The following is an 18,295-nucleotide window of genomic DNA, read 5'->3' as shown; positions in this document are numbered from 1 at the left end:
AGTCTGTGTCCTCCTTGGAGAGGGGCAGCCTCCCTGGGCCTGCACTGGCGGGGCCACAGGGGGTGAAAGTGGTAGAGTAGTGGGTGTGGCTGTGGCACTGCACATGCCCTCTCTCTTCCTGTTCTCCTGGCAGCCCCTGGAGACGTGGTTAAGGGCCCAGCCGTAGACCGGGACACTGTGCTGGAAGCTAAGGATGGAGGCACCCAAAGGCCGGCCAGCAGGGGTTGGGCCTGGGGGATGCACTGTGTGCCGGAGGCATGACATGGAGTCTAAATTCTACAGCTCCACCGGGATTACGACCCAGCCTGCCAGCTGCTGTCACTCCCCCCTGCAGTCTCCGTTAGCGCTGAGGGCGGCAGGGCTGGCAGCGCGCCTTGCCTGCCTTCTCCCTCTCGGCCCTTGCAGTCTCAGGAACCATGAAGGACAGAAACCCTTGCACCTTGCCTGAGCCACTTCCCTCCTGACTCCTGCTGGGCTCTGAGTGGGCCTGTGGGCCAGCCCCTCGGGAGCTGGGCCTGGACACCCTGCCGTCTCTGAGGCCCCGAGGTGCTCTGTCCCAGGCCACAGTGGGACAGCCTCCTCTCTCCAGGTCCCAGTGGGGTCCCGACGGCTTGTGGTGCTGTCGGGCAATAGGAACTAGAGCACAGGCAGTAGGGTGCAGGTGGGGAGGGCTGGCTGGACATCGCAGAGCCCAGGAGGGGGCCCCAAAGACTGCTTCCAAACTCATGGTGGAAACACAGGATCAGCAGCGAGGGGGCCGAGCCACGCCGACCTGGGAGGCATCGGCCGGAGGGCATCACGTCGGGGCGGCGGGCTCAGCGCTGACCAGGCCGGGGGATGAGGATGCAGCCAGGGTGCAGGCATGGCTGCTCCCTCCTTTGCACATCACCTTTGTGGCCCCATTGATCGTACGAGGCTCCTGTCCTCACGACCACAGGCTGGCCTGCGCTGCCAGCCCCCAGCTCCTTCCCATTTGTGACTGGACAGCTTCCAGGGCCGGAGCTGGGACAGGCAGTGAGAGACCACAGACTGAGTTATGGCGGCAGGAGAGGTGACCTCAGAAGTAGTGGGGGCTGGGCCACAGAGAACATGCCAGCCAGGCCTAGTGCAGCTGGGGTGTGATACACCTCCCCTCCTCTCTCCCCTGGCATCTCAGGCTGGCATGGCACTTCTGCCTTCCAAAATTGGAGACTGACCCAGAGGAGGAAAGGGGCTTGTGGAGAATCGAGAGATCTGTGAACTCTGGGTTTTGAGCCACTTTCCCTGGGGACCTGATCCATCAGCTCTTTCCCTCGGCAGCTTGAGCCAGGAGCCCTTCCTCTGCCTCTTGAGTGCCCCAGGCTTTTGCTGGAGGCTCTCTAGCCACCCCTCGCTCCCTGGGCTCAGATTGAGCTTGCCTGCGTTAGGAGGCTGACTTTAGGTTCCCTACCTTTATGCAGTGGGCAGACTTGGACTCAAGTGTCCTTAGTCAAGGTCTGCGCCTGGAGTGTGGTTGTGTGCCAGACAGCCTTTCCCTGGGTCTTGTCCCTGGGGGCTGGTGGAGAGGTGTTCACTGGGGCCAGCGGGTCGACAGAGGCTGCACTTGAGGTGGCCGCGAGGGGGACTGTTGGCAGGTCTCTCTGGGTGTCCTGCCTCAGCATCTAGAGGACAGAGCTCAGGGTCCGGCTCTGAAACAAGGAAGCAGGGCAGCAGGCAGCCCCCCGGGGTGGGGCAGACTGAGCAGTGAGGTGGCTGTGTGAACAGGGAGCTGTGGCAAGTGGAGGGGGACAGGCGGGGGGGCTGCGACCCCCTCGGTGGTAGTGGGGGCCTTCCTGCTCCCAGATCAGGCTCTGTCTGGGAACAATGTGCCCAAGATGCAGCAGGAACCACAGCCCCATGGTCCCTCGTTACCATGGCGACAGCAGGCCAGTATCCTAAGCAGCTCTAGGCTGCAGCTGGGTCTTCTCAAGCCCTCCAGACACCAGGCCTTCTCTTTACAACTGTGCTCGGCCCTCTCCCTCCTTACTTTGCTGGCTCTCCACTCCCTCACCCGGCACCGTGCATTCTTCCCTTTCTCCCCCTCCTCCCCCTCTTTCCCTCCTTCCCTCTCATTCTCACTTGCTTGGTTGTTGGCATGAGGAATTAAAAGGTGAGTGGTTTCCTCTCACCTTCTCCTGCACCTCATGACCACGCTTCTTTTTTTTTTTTCTTTTGCCAGTCCTGGGCTTGAGCTCAGGGCCTGAGCACTCTCCTTGGACTTTCTCAAGGCTAGAGCTCTACCACTTGAGCCTCAGCACCACTTCCGGCTTTTTTCTATGTATGTGGCACCAAGGAATCGAACCCGGGTCTTCATGCATGCTAGGCAAGCACTTTAACCACTAGGCCACACTCCCAGCCCATGACCACGCTTCTTGCTAATAACTTCCCTGGGCCTCAGTTTCCCTGGAGAACAGGAAGGGCATAAATCTGGGCAGGGCTACTAAAGGCAATAGGTCCACATTCCAGGCTCTTCCTGCTATTCTGCTGTGAGTTTCAGGGTGGCAAGGTCCCGTGGGGCCACAGCTTCCCTGCAGCTCTCCACATGGGCCTGGTCTTTAAGTGCTCAGGGTCTAAAGCCTCTGTGATGCAGGCACCGGGCCATAGGCGCCCCAGCGTGGAGATGCTGTCCACTTTGAATCATCTGCATGGCTCCAGCAAGCTTGCTCTGCTACACCCTGGGCAGGCAGGCTTCCCCCACTTCCATCCCTACCCTTCCCCACCCACTGCACAAGCCCCATGCCCCTTGTGGCCACGGCATGCGGGGCAGTGGAGCAGAGCTCCGTGCTCTGTCTGCCTCCATCGCCCTGTGCCCTCGGTTCCCCTGTCTGTCTGCAGTCAGCGCCTGTGGGAGGGGAGGCCTCTCCCATTGCTCTGCTCCCCTCTCCCCTCCCCTCCCCTCCCGTGGCTCTGGCTCTTGGACCTTGTCCTCTTTGGTCCAGGTAGTGCTGAACACTGGCTGTGGCTGTGTCCCCAATGCGTCCCTGGAGTTCACGCCGCTTCCAGTGGGCTCTTCACCTCGGATGGGCCCTCCATCCACTGTGTTAGTGGGTGCCTCGGTCCCCACTGCAATGGCCTGCACTGTCCTAGAAACTGGCAGGATTGACAGATGAGAGCTGGTGTCACCCCTGCTGTCCCCCACCTTCTTCCAGTCAGCTTCCATGTGGCACAGGCAGGCAGTCAGCTGCTGTGAACTCACCTGCCCCCTTCACCCCTTGCTACCACCCTGGGCCCTTAGACTTCCCAGCCTTTCACTCCCTGCAGCCTGCCACAGGCATGTCGGAGAACTCGGGCCCAGACTTCCCTCTACCAGCTTCTTGGAGCCGGCGTGTCCCCCCTCTCCCATCCAACCTGTAACTGGAGCTGCAGGCGGTGCAGCCGAGTCCCGGTGGCTTGATTGCACAGGTATCAGCTGACCGCCAGTGTCCCGTTTTCCTTCACACGAGGTGCAGCTAACAATGGCCGACAGTCCTCAGTGGGGCCCAGTCCCCAGGGAGAGGCCCCTGGCCTGCTATCGGCCACACAATCTCAGCCCTTAAAAGGCCTGCCCTCCCTGCTGACATATTGCACAAACGGAGCCTTCAGCTGCTGCCAGCGGCCGTCTGCCGCCCTGGGGGTGCAGACCGGAACCTGGGCCCCCGTGCCAGCCAGGCCCGCATGGCCCGCCCTTCCCGGCATGTGAACCTGCCTCTCAATACACCCGACTATTCTTTTCCCCCTCGTCCTGGGTTACACCCCGTGAAAACCCTTTGTTCCTTGGCCCTGGGTGAAACTGGGCTGCCCTGCTTCTGCCAGGGGAGCCATCTGCCTGTGGGCAGTCCCTCGGGCCTGGGGCCTCTCCCGATGGATTACCCTGTTCAGTCTCCTCCTCACCCCAAGATGCTGCAGTCCTTGGTTCTAGAACGTTCTCCTCACTGGCAAAAGGGAGTTGGATGCAGCCTTGGGGCCGCCCTACCGGACAAGCATGCAAGCACTGGTCCCTACCCGTGGCATGGTCTGGGGCTGGGGGTGCAGACCCCAGAGGTCTCCATGAGTGTCTTCGTGTAGAGTGGAGGAAGGGTGTCCACGAGGGTGGAGGAGAACCGGACAGGCCCCGTTTCATGCAAGAACCTGGGAGAGGACTCGATGCTAAGCCTTACCCCTCAAAGATGGCCTCCAAGAAACACTTGAGCGGTGAGAGGAAACCCACCCACGTGCCTAGAACTTCAAGTAGTTTTTGGCCTTGGGTAGAATTTCCTTCCTAACTGGATAACCTTGAACCACTGGCCCCGTTTCCCTCTCTACCTCGGGGCAGCTCATCTGAAAACAGGGGCAGTGGGCCAAGTAGAGTCCTAGCCTGAAAAACAGCAGAAACTGAGGATCCTAGAAACCTCATGGAGTTGTGCAGAGCCCCCAGAGAAATCATCCAGGTGGGATTTTCTGGACGCGCTCCCTGACAGCGGAGTTCCTGCCCCTGGAAGGTGGTGGACACCCGCGGACAGCACGGCCCCTAGAAGCGGACCAGGCAGGCTGCAGATCGCCCAGTTCCGCCCTGGATTTTAGCTTTCCTGTGAAGTTAGGGCGCTATGGGGATGACGTCAGGCGCCCTGCAGGGTGGCACAGAGATGAGGCGGTGAGCGTGGGGCCTTCCGCCGAGCAGGCCTTAGTGGTGTCCTACTCAGCGCTGTCCCCCTGATGGCCGGGCCTGCAGGCAGGAGAAGGGCGGGCTGGGAAGGCAGAGCCAGCGCCCTTCCGAGGAGCCCGTCTGGATGGAGTAAGGACTCAGAGCTCCCTTGGTCTGATGAGGGCTGGCCCTCTGCATCTCCACTCTCTCTGCCCCCGCTCTCCGTCAAGCTGTCCAAACACAGGTCGGGCGCCTGAGGACGGCTCTCCAGGATGGGCCCTGGGAAAGGTTGGCTGTCCACAGCGTGCGGCTGGAAGAGGCCGTCTTGTTTGCTTTCCTGCAGCCCAGGAGCTTCCTTCTCACTTGTGTTTGCTTTGCTTTCTAGCAGCTGCCCGCTGTGGAGGGTTGGCGGGATGGCGATCCTGGAGCCTCCGAGGCCTCTGGACATCAAGAAGTATCCTGGAACGGTGGTCTAGACCCAGACTCTGCCCTTGGACTCACTGCCACTGAAACCGGGCCTAAAGCTGGCCCGTACCCACTGCTCACAGCGTGCCAGGCCCACGGTCCATCATCCACACAGAGCAACAGCTTGAACATCTAACAGGCATTCGAGTCCATTATGCCATCCACGCTTGAAACCCAGGAAACTGAGGCACAGAGTTCAGTCAGCTGACTCAGCTCTCAAAATGAGCAAGGCTGGACTTGGTTCAAGGTAGGCTGGCTTGACGCCTCTTTCCTGGCAGCCTGCCTGGGGGGTCTCACCTAGGAGAGGCTTCAGATTCGAAATGGGAGCAATTCAAAGCAAAAGCACAGAATTCAGAACTTTGACTATTGAAATTCTTATCAGTATGACAGAATCTTGTAATAAAGCCACAGATTCTTCCATTCTTAATGTTACCACAGTTTTGGACAAAAGAGACCCCCCAGTGTACCACAGCCCTCCCCCCACCTTTTCTGGAGGCATCCCTCCTCCCCAGCAGCCAGTGTCAGCCCTCCTGCTTCCCAGCCTTGTTGTGCTTTGTCCTGGTCCCAGCTCACAGCCCCTCTTTCCCTTGCCCTGCTTCCTCCTCCTGCTCACCTGCAGACTTGCGTACTTTGCGCCCCCCCCCCCATTTTGCCCCTGTGCATTTCTTGTGTGGGGAGGAAGGGACGTCACCCATGCACTATCCAGATGACCTTTGACTCCTTCCTCTAGGATGGGGTTTCTGATGGCAGCTGTGGAGGAAACGCATGCAAGCCTTAGGCTTAGTGTCCTGAAGGTTTGCACAAAAATAAGGTCTGTCAGGAGGAAAGAGGGAAAGGTCGCTCAGAGCTCGGAGGAGGAGGACGTCCTCGGCGCTGTCCTGGGGCACTGAAGGTTCTCCGGGTCATTCTTGTAGATTGTCCATCTGTCCCCTGTCCTCTGCTCTTTGACATACTAGGCAGGCCAAGCGTTTGTGGAGGAGTCTTTAATCAGTCTTCAATCCAGTGTCACCGCTGGAAAGGCCACCACTGTCTGGCCCAGACACTCCTTCTGCGGTGTGACCATACGACACTGCTTGAGCAGAGATACGAGCATGGGGTCTTGGTGGTGATGGAGAAGTGGCCTCGTGCTGTATCCATGTCCACTTGTGCGTCCCGGGAAGGGCAGAGAGCTGCCTGCAGGGCAGTCCAGGCGTGGGGAAGCCTGGCATGGCAGACAGTAAGGGTCCTGCACAGGGCCACTCCCCATGGTTCCGCCATCAGACAGCCTCTGCCCAGCTCAGTTGGGATGAGCCCGTTTCTCCCCCCGCCACCCCTCTGGGGCAGAGCCGGTTTCTCCTCCATCCACCCCTCTGGGGCAGTCGTCTTGTGGAACCCCTACCTGCACACAGCCTCAGGGAGGGGAAGATGGTGAGGCCTGTGCAGAGCAGCTTGTGGAGAGGCGCAAACACAGATGCCCTTGGCCTGGCTTCCACTGCCAACATCTTTGTGACTTGATAGAGCAGCCGGGGGGGTGGGGGCTGTGCAAAGAAGCTCGGCAGAGTCTCACAGATCCCGGGAGGGAAAGTGTGGGGTCAACTCACAGGGTCACATCCAGGCGTTACACCATTTTCCAGAGATGTGGCATCGCTCAGCTTTCCCCAGCTACTCAACACAGGGTCCACCCAGGGGCCGCTGGAGAAGGGTCAGGAGGAGAGATGGGGCAGTGGGGTTGAGAGGGTAACAAGGTCCCCACATGGCCTGTCAGACTGTGACTGAATCTGTGTGTGTGTGTCTGTCTGTCTGTCTGCGCACATGCGCGCGTGCGTGTGTGTGTATGTGTGTGTGTGTATGTGTGTGTGTGTATGTGTGTGTGTGTGTATGTGTGTGTGTGTGTGTGTGTGTGTGTGTGAAATAGGGAGAGACAAGCAGCAGGTCCAACTCAGACAGGAGCCCAAGTGGCCTAAGCAAATGAGGAGGGATTTTGTCAGGGCAAGGTCAGCGTGTCCTGTCCTGTGGACCTGCCCTGGGTGGACGGCTGGAGGAGTCGGAGCGATACGGTTTTCCTGGGAAAGCGGTGGGAGGGAAGCTTGGCAGCGGCCTGGAAGGCCTGACGGGAGCCCAGACCCGGGGCTGGAGGAAGGCCTCTGCTGGGGCGCCTGGCTCTGGGTGAGGCGGGCAAGCCCTGCCTCCATCCCTGTCTCCCGTCCGGGGTGGTGCTGGCATCCTCCATCCTGAGTCCACCCCCAGCGCACACATGTGTGCACGCATGCGCGCACATGCCCGCCCATGTACATACGGACACATGTGCACTACACAGGAGCCCTGGAGCCTGCCGCTGCCAGGCGCCAGCGACGCTACACCAAGCGTGGAGGTGGTGCACTGGTTCTCCCGGAGCCCCTGGCTGGTTGTGAGGTGTCCCCCTGCAAGGGCCTGGTCTCACCTTAGCTGTCTTGGGGCCAGTGTCTTTGTGTGCATATGTGTGTGTGCGTGTGCACATGTGCGTGTGCACGTATGCGCATCATGGGAGATGCTTTCTCTGCCCTCTCAAGGACTAAGCAGGGAAAGGGGCAGCTGAGCTTTCTGTTGTCTCCAGCACATTCTTCTGGCACCAAGAGTGTTGCCATGGTGACCAGTGGCTGCCCTGTCAGTGGAGCAGATGAGTGTGTGACTATGTCAAGGGGCCTTGCTCTGTCTCTGCCCCCCAGTCAGCCCCTGAGCAGATCAGCAGCCCTCGGATCAGGCCTACCCCTGTCCCTCGGGTCCCCGTTAGAGCAGCTCTCATGAACTATGGGTAGCATGGAGTGGCCAAGACCCACACGGCAGGTGAGGCACTGAGCGTGAACTCTTGTCACTACCACTGTCCCCTTACCGCCTCTGTTTTAAACTAGCCACCCAAAAGCACAAAGCCAGAAAAAAGCAGACCTAGGTTTGAACTCGGGGCATTAGGTCCCAAGGTTCCGGGGTCATGGGCCCCAAGGGGCCTTTCCTTTGTGGACTGTCTGTAAGGGAGGGCATGGGAGGTGCTGTGGGGCCAAGAGGGGAAGCACGCTCTGCGGCGGGGTCCACACTGGTCACGCGGCCCAGCAGAGGAGCCGGGTGAGGCGGGAAAGCTGGCTCGACGTGAACACAGGACCAGCGGGACGGATGCAGACAGGCCGCCTGGTGCAGCTGGCAGGGTCAGCTGGCCCTGCTGATGCCTGAGATGGAGAGGGAGGCCAGGCTGCCTGGCTGCCCCAGGAAGCAGCAGTGGCCCCCACGCTGGCGGGATGGGGAGCCCGGCGGGCCCCTCTGTCCGCGGGCTCTTCTTGCCGTGAGACTGGGTAGGCCCTCCCTTGCCTTGCATCCGGGCTGCTGGCCTGTGCATGGCTGTGGCAGGCAAGATGGTGCCAGTTCTGACTCTGGGCCTCAAGCAATCTGGTGGCGTGGGCTCCCAAACTGGATTCTTTGGTCTCCAGGAGGAAACAGTTGGGCCAGCCTCCCGAGGAGACCTGTGGAAGCTAAGACCTCTGTCCTTGACCAGCCTGATAACAGATAGCCTGGGTCTGCCGAGGACATCGGCTCCTGCCTGGCCAAAGCTGTCCTGCGTGTGGGACAGCCTGGCACATAGTGGCTGTGCCTGGGGACTCGTGACTGGCAGCAGACAGTTCCAGCCTCATCATCACACTTGGGCCAACACCATCAAGCCGAGAGCTACCATTTCCCAGTGTGTCATTGAATTTGTTTTTGCCAGGTTAAGGACTTAAACTCGGGGTTTGATATTTGTTAGGCAGGCACTCTATCCCTTGAACCATGTCTCCAGCCCTTTTTGCTCTGGTTAATTTTGAGCTTGGGTCCTGCCTTTGCTCAACAGGCCTTGACTGTACGTGTTTATGCTTCTTCCCATGTCACTAAATCTGGTGTTGTGTCCCCTAGTGATGGGAGTACCCTGAAGGAAGCATCAGGAGGCCATGCCGTCACTGCGTAATGGACACAGAGTGTGAACACGATGGGCTCCACTAACACAGGGATACCCAGGCTCTTCCCTGAGGCTGGGACAAAGTGGGTCCCGGAGGCTTGGGCCACAGCTCAGACTCCTCTGTGGTGTGCGGGGGCCCCTTCTCCCCTCCTGATTCCCCACACCTGTCACCACGTCCCCACCCCTTCCTGTGTGCTCGCCCCAGATCCTTGAGCTAGGGATGTTCTCTCAAGTCCAGCGTGTGTGTGTGTGGGGGGGTTCTGTCCCTCTCCACCTCCGCCCCAGTGGGTGCACCGTGGTTCTGAAGGCCCCCCTCGGGAGGCTCAGATTCCGGGGTGCCTTCCTCTGGGGGTGTGCTGTGACCTGGCCTGAGCCCTGCCCCTCACACTGAGCTCAAGTGTGAGCTCCCATCCTCGTCAGGCTGCCCGCCAGCGACACCACGGCCACGCTCAGCCTGCTGTCGTGTGCTGCCTCGCCCCTGGAGGCTGCCCTTGGGTAACCGGATGCTCAGCCTTCCTGAAATGTGAGGTCTGGTGCTGGGAGCCGCAGCAGCGTGTCTGCCAGGCTCCTGTGAGGTCTCGCTCATTCTCAGCATCGCAAGAGAAAAGCCCCACAGCCCACACGGCAGCAGGGGCCCCATGGACCCACTCACCGGAGTCCTGCCACTGCGGCCCTGGCTCTGGGCTTTCCACCTCCGAAGGCCTGGACTGACGACCGTTTGACTCTGCTGCCTTAACTTTTGGAATTTTAATGTCAATGATGTTGCAATACTACTTTAGGAATAAAACAAAGGGGAGAAGGAATAGCTTTGCTCACAATAGAGCCAAATATTTATTACCATAAAGGTTAGTAACAACAACAATAAGCATTCATCCATCGTTTTGCAACTGAGGGGGCCACGCAGTCATTCCTGGGAGAATCTTCACAATGGCCCAAGAAGTAGTGCCAGTGTTCTAGGTTCACAGATAGAGAAACTGAGGCTCCAGGCACATCTGAGCCGGTATCGGGCAGGGCTGGGACCCGGCTGGCGGCCAGCCTGGCCGTTCCCACATCGGCAGCCACCCTCACGCCAGGCCCTTTCTTCACCTGGACAGTGGGGGAGGTGGCACGAGTGGCTTTCCTGAGGTCACCTTCACGTGACTCATTTACACCGGACCTCCCTCCCCCATGCCCGGTGCCAGTGAGGCTAGGCACAGGGGAACTGCAGGCTGGGAAAGCCACCCACCTACCCACCCACCCCTCCATCCTCCCTCCCAAGTCCACTCATCCAGACAACCAAGTGAAGGAAAAAGTAAAACTCTATCCAAGGGCAAAGGCTGACCAGCCCTCCAGCCATGTTTATTTTCCATTCTGTGACCCAGGCCCAGGGCCGAAGCCAGCCAGTGGAGTGCCGAGAGCTCCCAGCTCCCAGCTCCCAGCTGCGGGCTGCAGTCTCTGAGGTCACTGAGTTGGACCGGCAGGGGCAGAGCTCGGTGATGCCAGCTCCTCCGGGGTCCACACAATCACAAAAGCGCCTCGTATCACTGCATGCACACACACCCCAGAGAGGTGCCGGGGGCCAGCAGATGCTCGGGTCACAGCTGCGGGTACGTGGCCCGGGTTCCTGGAGATACACACACAGAGTGCTCTGGGATGTGACAAGGCACAGTGCATGTGAAAAGGCAGAAGGATCCACACAGGAACAGCCACAGTCCCCGGAGGAGAGAGTCCGGCTGACAGCCGGGGTATAGCTAAGGTCCGCAGAGAAGACACGCCCACCCCTCTCCTAGGCCTGTGTGTCCCGGGAACAGGCTACCAGCAGGTCCCTGGAGCCTGGCTGCACATGTCCTTTCCTCCTACCTGCTTCTCTGCCACTGGTCTGGGGCATGTACCTTGCCTCCTGGGACAGGCAGAGCCCATCTACAGAGGCCCTGGTGTCCTGAGCTGGCCTCTGCCTCGTGATGGCAGCCACACCCCTGTGACAGCCCCACAAAGCAGAGGACACTAGCCCCACCTCCGTGGTGGCTCCAACACCTGAGCTTACCAGAGACACTGGGCCCTGATTTCCTCCAGTGCTGTGGAGGACGCTCTGGCCCAGGCACCCATCCGAGGATGACTTTGGCCTCCTTGGCAAACAGAACTCCAGGACCCAGCTGTACAACTGGTCTTGCCCACACGTCCCCCTTCTCCCCGCCCTCCTCCCCGGCCCCAGAGTGGGCATCAGCATTCAGCACAGGCTGTGGACAGCACAGGAGACTCCATATAAATAAAATAGTCATAGAAAAATAGTCTCTTACAAAATACTCTCTTATCCAGAGGCTCACTTTCCAGAAGAGGGAAACTGCTGTGATTCTGTATTCTTATTCCTCTCTCCCTCTCTCCCCTTCTTCCTCCTCTAATGGTGAAGCTTGAACTAAGAGGACAAAAGAATTGGAAATGCATTCTGAGTAAAAATGTCTCCAAATCTGGACTGGCTTAAACTTCTGGATAAGTAGCAGCAAACAGCAAAAAATATAAAACGTGTGTATTATATATGTATATATATATATATATTGCTCTTTATACTTAAACATCTAGGACTGTAAGGAGGAACCATAAAATGAGCTAGTCAAATTCTCTGGGTGAGAATAACTGTACAGGTCTACTTGGCCCTCAGTCTTGGGGACAAAACCATCCTGCCAGGAAAGCAGTGGTCCACGTGGGTTGCAGAAAATGGATCCTGACGAGGCGGGAGAATTTTTTTTTAATTAAATAAATTAATATTATTTCTTATCAGAATAAACTGTTAAATATTGCTATGGAGAGGCCCGAGGGTGAGCGCTCGCCCACGGAGGGAGCGAGGCGGTGTCTGGGAGAGCCGGGAGAGGGTGAGGGATTCCCGCGGCCGGCCGCAGGGAGCCTCTGCGTCCTGGCAGGGAGGACACGCTCAGTGCTTCCGCAGGCCCCTGTGCGCAGGGCGGCGGGTGGGCGGCCGCCGCGGGGAGCCCGTCAGGTCCCCCCCGAGTCCAGCTCCTGGCGGGCTCACTTGCAGGTGTACATCTCAGTACGCTCACTGCACGTGTTGCACTTGACGTAGCAGCACCAGTGGAACTTGCAGTTGCACTGCCACACGCGGGCGTACTGGTGGGTGTTGTAGCCCCGGCCGCAGCACATGAGGTCGCAGCCACTGGCCTGGGGCGCCGTCTTGTTGCAGGCGCGGCCCTGGGTGCCCACGCTGCCCGTGGCTGGATCCTCCTCACAGTAATTGGGCGACTTCTCGATGTACACCAGGTCCGTGTCCATGGGCTTGCGGTAGGACAGGGGCTTCTTGATCTTGAGGAAGGCGGGCCGCTTGTTGCGGCTGGCGCGCACGGGCTCCACGTGCACCGCCTCGTTGTACTTGTCCTTGAGCACGTAGCCCAGCTCCCGGAACTGCGGCAGCGTGGTCCAGCACGTCTTGGTGGTACAGGAGCCGGACACGCCGTGGCACTTGCACTCCAGCTTCATGTTCTCCTCCAGGATCTGTGGGGCGGTCGGGGAGAGCGTACAGCGTCACTGAGGACCAGGCCAGCCGCAGCCCTCCCCCCACTCCTCCCCGGCCAGGCCCTGCGTGCCCTGCTCGCCCCTCGGCCCCCGTGGGGCCTAGTTCAGTGCCAAGTTCAGCCCAGGCCAGAGCACAGACCGGTTCTCTCCAGCCTGCACAGCTCGCACACCAACGGTGGACCCATACTTTGGGTTCTCGCCTTCAAAGGCAGGGTTCCAGGTCTTCTCGACGACACGAGGGTCCAATCACCGGCGGAGCTGAGCCCCGACCCGCCCGCCCGCGCGAACTGCAGCAAGGCCAGCGTGGCCACCCACTGCCCTGGCTCCCGCACCGCCCAGCACTGCTGGGCTATGCACATGCAAGTGTCAGAGACGTGATCTTCAATGTCTCCCAAAGACGGAGGGACGCACCCAGGACTCAGTCGCGTGCCTCTGAGGGCCACACTGCACCCGCACAGGAAACAGAGTCCAGGGTGTGCCCAGCAGCCTCACGCTGTTCACAGCCCCCCAGTGACTGCCAGAGGCCACAGCCCACCACAGCCCACCTCAGAAACACAGGGAGAGAAGGTAAAAAACCATCTGCAGGATGGGTTCCTCTGAACCCAGAGCCCGGGCAAGGAGCCTGGGTGGAGGAAGACAGTGATGATGTGTTGAGGACCGGGAGGGACTCTTACCGTTTATAGAAAGTACAAGTATAATTGTCAGTCAACGCTCAGTAAGGAAAGTCACTCAGCATCCTTAGTCAACAAGGAAATGAAAATCCCGCTTCTCTCTAGCACAGCCATCATCTCAAATGGATGGTGGGGAGACGGGGCGGGGGGCAGGGGACAGGGGACAGAGGTTAGAGCCCTCGATGGGGGACGGCTGGGACCACACATTCTCCTAGATGTATGCTAGGGTGTGAGGAGGGAGGGTTCTAAACGTGCTCACCAGTACCTTAAATGGCTGTGCTGCATGACTGTTCCTGCTGCAGTGGTCCCTGGACAACGGGCCTGGAGCCAGAGGCTGGGCTCCGGATCCCAGGTGTGACGCCAGCCCTACCCCATGCCGTACCCCTTCACGCTGCTCTCCCTCCTCCGCTGTGGCCACAGAAGATCGAGGCATTGAATGGGCCTCTAGTCAGGTGAAACCAGAGCCTCGGGGGCTGCAGTATGTGTCCATGGAGTGGGTATCACCACAGCTGGCCTGCCCTGGGCTGCTGAGGGTTAGAGAAGTGGCAGCAAGTGCACGACATGGCTGCGCTCCTCCCCTCCCCTCGCCTACCCCCTCCAGGCCAGACACTTTGGGGTCAGGCAGTCTGAGGCTGAGAATTCCCTGGGGTGGCCCAACCCTGGGCACCTTCCTAGAGCCTGGCATGCAGCAGGTGTTCAGGAAGTGTCCTGGGGTGCTTCTCCAGGCCCTCTGCAACCATCTTGCACTCCGGTAAAGAGCAGCTACAGCCTGCCCTCCCCCATTCTCTAGCCCCACCTCCACACACACACACACACACACACACACACACACACACACACACACACACACACACATACACGCTGACAGGAGGGGCCAGTTCTAGCCTCCGCAGGCTAGCTGACCCCCTGGCTTTGGCCAGTGGAAGGGCTCATGGGAGACAAATGGACAGGAAGAAAGTTCCGTGTCACTGCCCTTATCGCTCCCTGCCAGGCTCCATGGGGTGGCCATAGGAGGCTGTGTCCTCTGTCAGAGGCCCCAGTCAGGACCTCCTTTCTGTACATCCCAGCATCTTGGCTCCCACCCTTTACTGCTGGCGCACTCACCGGGTTCTGTTAATGCTGTCCTGTTAGACGGCAAACTTCAACGACAGATGAGAGTTCACCCACCTAAGTGCCCACTTCAGAATCTTCACATGTAACCCTAGACCTGTGCCACCGTCAGCACCAGCTAAACTCTCAACATTCTCATCACCCCCCAAAGAAACTCCCTGCCCACTGCAACCATTCCCCAGCCCCCTCTGCCAGGCCTGCACAACCACTGACTCGAGTCTGCGCCTTGGCCTGTTCTGGACACTCGGGGACAGTCATGGTACAAGAGGTGGCCGTGTGTATCCGGCTCCTGCACTCAGCCTAGTTTTGAAGTCATCCTTACTGTAGTACATGCCACCACTGCCTTCCCTGCCGTGGCTGACCTCGGGCCCTGCACTCGTTCCAGGCATTAAGTGTGTTTTTTAAAGCTCTCATCTATTCCCAATCAGAACTTGCTCAATCTGGCATAGCCGTGGGCATTCTCTTGGTGCCTCCACATGGCGGAGCACAGCCTGTGCCAGGCCTCTGAGCCCAGGTTTCCCAGGCCTCTGTCCTTACCTGGGAGGCCAGTCTTCAGCCCCACTCACAGCGTCCCAGGGACACCACAGTTCTATTGGCGGTGTAACACTGGTGCTGTGGTAGAGCCAATCTCACAGAGGCAGCCCCGAAGCTGGGGAAGGCTAACACGTGCACAAGCCCACAAGGAGACGGTTCTGTCTGTGACAGCAAGATGGCGGTCCACCACCCGGCCTGCCCTGTAACCGTGGAGGTGAACAAGGCAACTGTGCACTCAGCGGAGGCCCAGTCTGCACGGCGCATTGTGACGAGAACAAAGCAAGGCTGGGAAAGCACCTGGTGCCCCTTGCGTGTGGGAAAGGAAAGACGCACTTGAGTGCTTCTGGAAGAACAGAATCTTAGCAGGATCGAACCTAAGAAGAAGGCGGGAGTGGAGTGGCTGTCCAGGGAGGCACCAGGCGCCGGGTATGGGTGGATGGACAGAGCCCTACTTTTCTGGTGAATGGGGAGGCTGGGCGCCGAGACGGGGATTGCCCACGGCCCAGCCAAGGAGAGGCACGTGTCTGGGTGGCCCTGTGTGTGGCCTCCAGTCATCCTGAGTGCCTACGAGGACCACGCAAGTGGTCTTCACAGAATGCAGCCGGTCCCCAGCTAAGCCGTGCTCAGTTCAGACAGGACGGATGAATACCCACGAGTTTCCATGTGGAATGTAGATGGCAGCTGGGCGCTGGGGTCTCACACCTGTAATCCTAGCTACTCAGGAGTCTGATTAGAGGTGGAATCTTGTGGATTTTTCTTCCTGGGCTGGTTTTGAACCCCAGTCCTTCAGCTGTCAATTAGCAGAATGCCAGACTAGAGGCCAGGCTCGAGTTGTAAAGCACCAGCTATAGGCAAAAAAAAAAAAAAAAGTCAAGCAACAGACTTTGAGATCAGGGCCCAGGACCTACACCAATAAATAAATAAATAAGTGACTGGAAGATGAAAAATGCAGAAGCACAAGATAGGAGAGACTTAAGAAAACTTCGGATGGCCTATTGGCTAAAGAGCTCGTGCACATTGAGGGTGACGCTTTCCTTGAGGTTCCTAGAACTAGGGTATGGCCTGGCACACGGGTAGAAATGGCTGCTGGGTTCACTGGCTCACACCTAGAATCCAAGTGCTTGGGAGAGTGAAGCAAGACTGTGAATTCAAGGCCAGCCCAGCTGCGTATGAAGTTTCAGGTCAGCCTGGACAGCAGTGGGAGACCCTGTCTCCAAAAACAGACACAGCATGTCTGGAGGGGACTGGAGAGGCCCAGCCTAGAGACGGACTCCGGGATTCTTGATCGGTGTTCCACGGCTCTGCCGGCCGGTCTTGGCAGAGGGACCCTGAGAAGATCGGGGTCCAGGGAGGCAGAGCCCTGCTCAGAGAGAGGCCAGGGCTGGGCGCCTGGGTCCAGGGGTGGGGCTGCAGCCCGGAGCTTTCCACACCTGTCTGGAGCAACAGGAAGGACTTTCCGCACTGCTGGAGGGAGAGACATCCATCTCCTCCGACAGGCCCCCGTGAAGGGCCGACAATGCCCCGATGTGCCCGGAACCCAGAACTACACAGGGTGAGGCTCTCAGGCTTGAGAGGGGGTGGGGAAAACTTGGCTCCAGAAAATTCCTTGATTCATCATGCCAAATAGATGGTATCAAAATTGGCCTCCTGGGCTCACCGAGCTCCAGCGGTAGGAAGACCCAGGGTGAACTTCCTGGAGAAGGGACGGGTCTCGAGGGAGGGCTGGTCCTACCAGGCCCACAGGACACTACGGGAAGAGTGTCTGTTACCTGGGCAAAGCACCCAGAAAGGCACTTCAGTTGAAGAACCAGGTGGGCATGGTTCATGCCCACAGTCCTACCTCAAGCGGCAGAAATGGGGAGCAGTGCAGGTTAGAAAAAAGTTGTGAACCCCCCGATCCTGCCCAATACAAGTTTCAGTGTAGTGCAGACACCTGTCCTGGCCACTCTTCCCCTGCCCTCCTCTCCCTGCTCCCTGCTTCTCCCTCTCCATCATAAGCCAAGCGCAGTGCACACCATGGAGCTGGGCTCCTCTGGGAAACTCGGATGGAACTGGGAAGGTGGTACTTTTTCTGGTACTTTTTCTAGTGACATTTTTTTTGCCAGTCCTGGGCTGGAGCTCAGGGTCTGAGCACTGTCCTTGGACTTTCAAGGCTAGAGCTCTACCACTGGAGCCTCAGCACCACTTTTGGCTTTTTTTTCTATGTATGTGGTACCGAGGAATTGAACCCGGGTCTTCGTGCATGCTAGGCAAACACTCTACCACGAGGCCAAACTCCCGCCCCTCTGGTGACATTCTTTGGGTCATACTGGATGCACAGACTCAGGTGGTGCAGGCAAGGCTGCATTCCGCAGAGAGCATGTGCAGGGCAGAGGCCGGCCGACACACCCCGTCCCCCTGCGGCTCCGCTGTGAACCCACCTCTGTCCAGCTCTGGGTCCAGCAAGGCCCGTACCTCACCGACCTCCCCTTCCACAGACAGGTCTTTATAGAGGCCCGCTTGCCAGTGTCCCCCCGCTGTGCATGCACACGCATGCACAATCCCCTGTGCAAGAGGCCACACCTTCTCTCCTCCCCACCATTCACAGAACACAGCCTCACACGAGCACACGCTGCCCCAGTCACGCGTGTCAGCGAGCCCTCACCCCTCTCTGTGTCCTCTCACCTGTCCAGCCCCGGGCAGGGCCTCAGGGTACCTGGAATGGTGGATGCAGCCTCAGGATCTGGGTGTGGAGGTGCCTCGAGTCATGGCAGCTCTGTCTGTCTCTCAGCACTGCCCAGATCCTGTCCCCGGCACAGACAAAGGTCCCAATGGCCACCATCAGGTGACCTCACCTGTGGCTGTGCCTCCCGGGGCGGGGGCCTCCCGGGGCGGGGACCGTCTCCTCATCCACTTGTTCACGGCTCCCCTCCACATCGCCTGCATGCTAATCCAACGCCTTCCCTGAGCCAGGCTGGGGGCAAGAAGAGCCTCTGGCCCTGGAGTGGGAAGGGACCCCAGGTGGCCAGCTGTCCACATGGGTGTGACACTAACATCTCCATCCATGGAGGCTGTGAAGGAAGGCGGCTTCCGGTCCACAGCCTGCTGGCGTGGTGTGAGCAGAAAGGGGGTTCAAACAGATGGGGGGCCGGTTGGGGACAGCGGCTGTGGCTGTGCTCTGCAGCCCTTCCCACTGCACGCAGGGGCTCGTGGCAGTCACCTGCCAGACGTCCAGAACTAGGGAGCATGGCTGGGGAGGGCTAGCTTTGGGTTTATGACGCCGGGGATGGGTCCATGGAGTCCTCGCGTTGCTGTCTGCATCGTCCTTCAGTTGTCCCTTGTGTCCTGTTCACTGCTGGTTCCAGCGGATCCCTTGCCTTTCCTTCTGGGCCCCAGGTGTGCCCAGGTTCGGCCTTGCCCCTGCTGTCACTCTGCCCAGCACACTTTTCCTCTTCCTTGTTTCTTTGCAGCCTCCATTCAGAA

At 59.1% G+C, this 18,295-nt stretch overlaps 1 protein-coding gene across 1 annotated transcript in view; it reads right to left on the bottom strand.

The window, feature by feature from the left end:
- Nucleotides 1-12,017: 12,017 nt before the first annotated feature.
- Wnt7a (Wnt family member 7A) overlaps nt 12,018-18,295 on the bottom strand; it is a 28,126-nt gene continuing 21,848 nt past the window's right edge. Inside the window, exon 4 of the mRNA XM_090323775.1 lies at nt 12,018-12,497. Coding sequence (XP_090179901.1) covers nt 12,018-12,497 — 480 coding nt within the window. The remainder of the gene's footprint in view (nt 12,498-18,295) is intronic.

The sequence above is a fragment of the Megascapheus bottae genome, chromosome 33, assembly GCF_031878675.1.
Source record: "Megascapheus bottae isolate mThoBot1 chromosome 33, mThoBot2.hap1, whole genome shotgun sequence".
NCBI lineage: Eukaryota > Metazoa > Chordata > Mammalia > Rodentia > Geomyidae > Megascapheus > Megascapheus bottae.
Note: the sequence above shows the minus strand (reverse complement) of the source record. Positions and strands in the feature narration are given on the sequence as shown.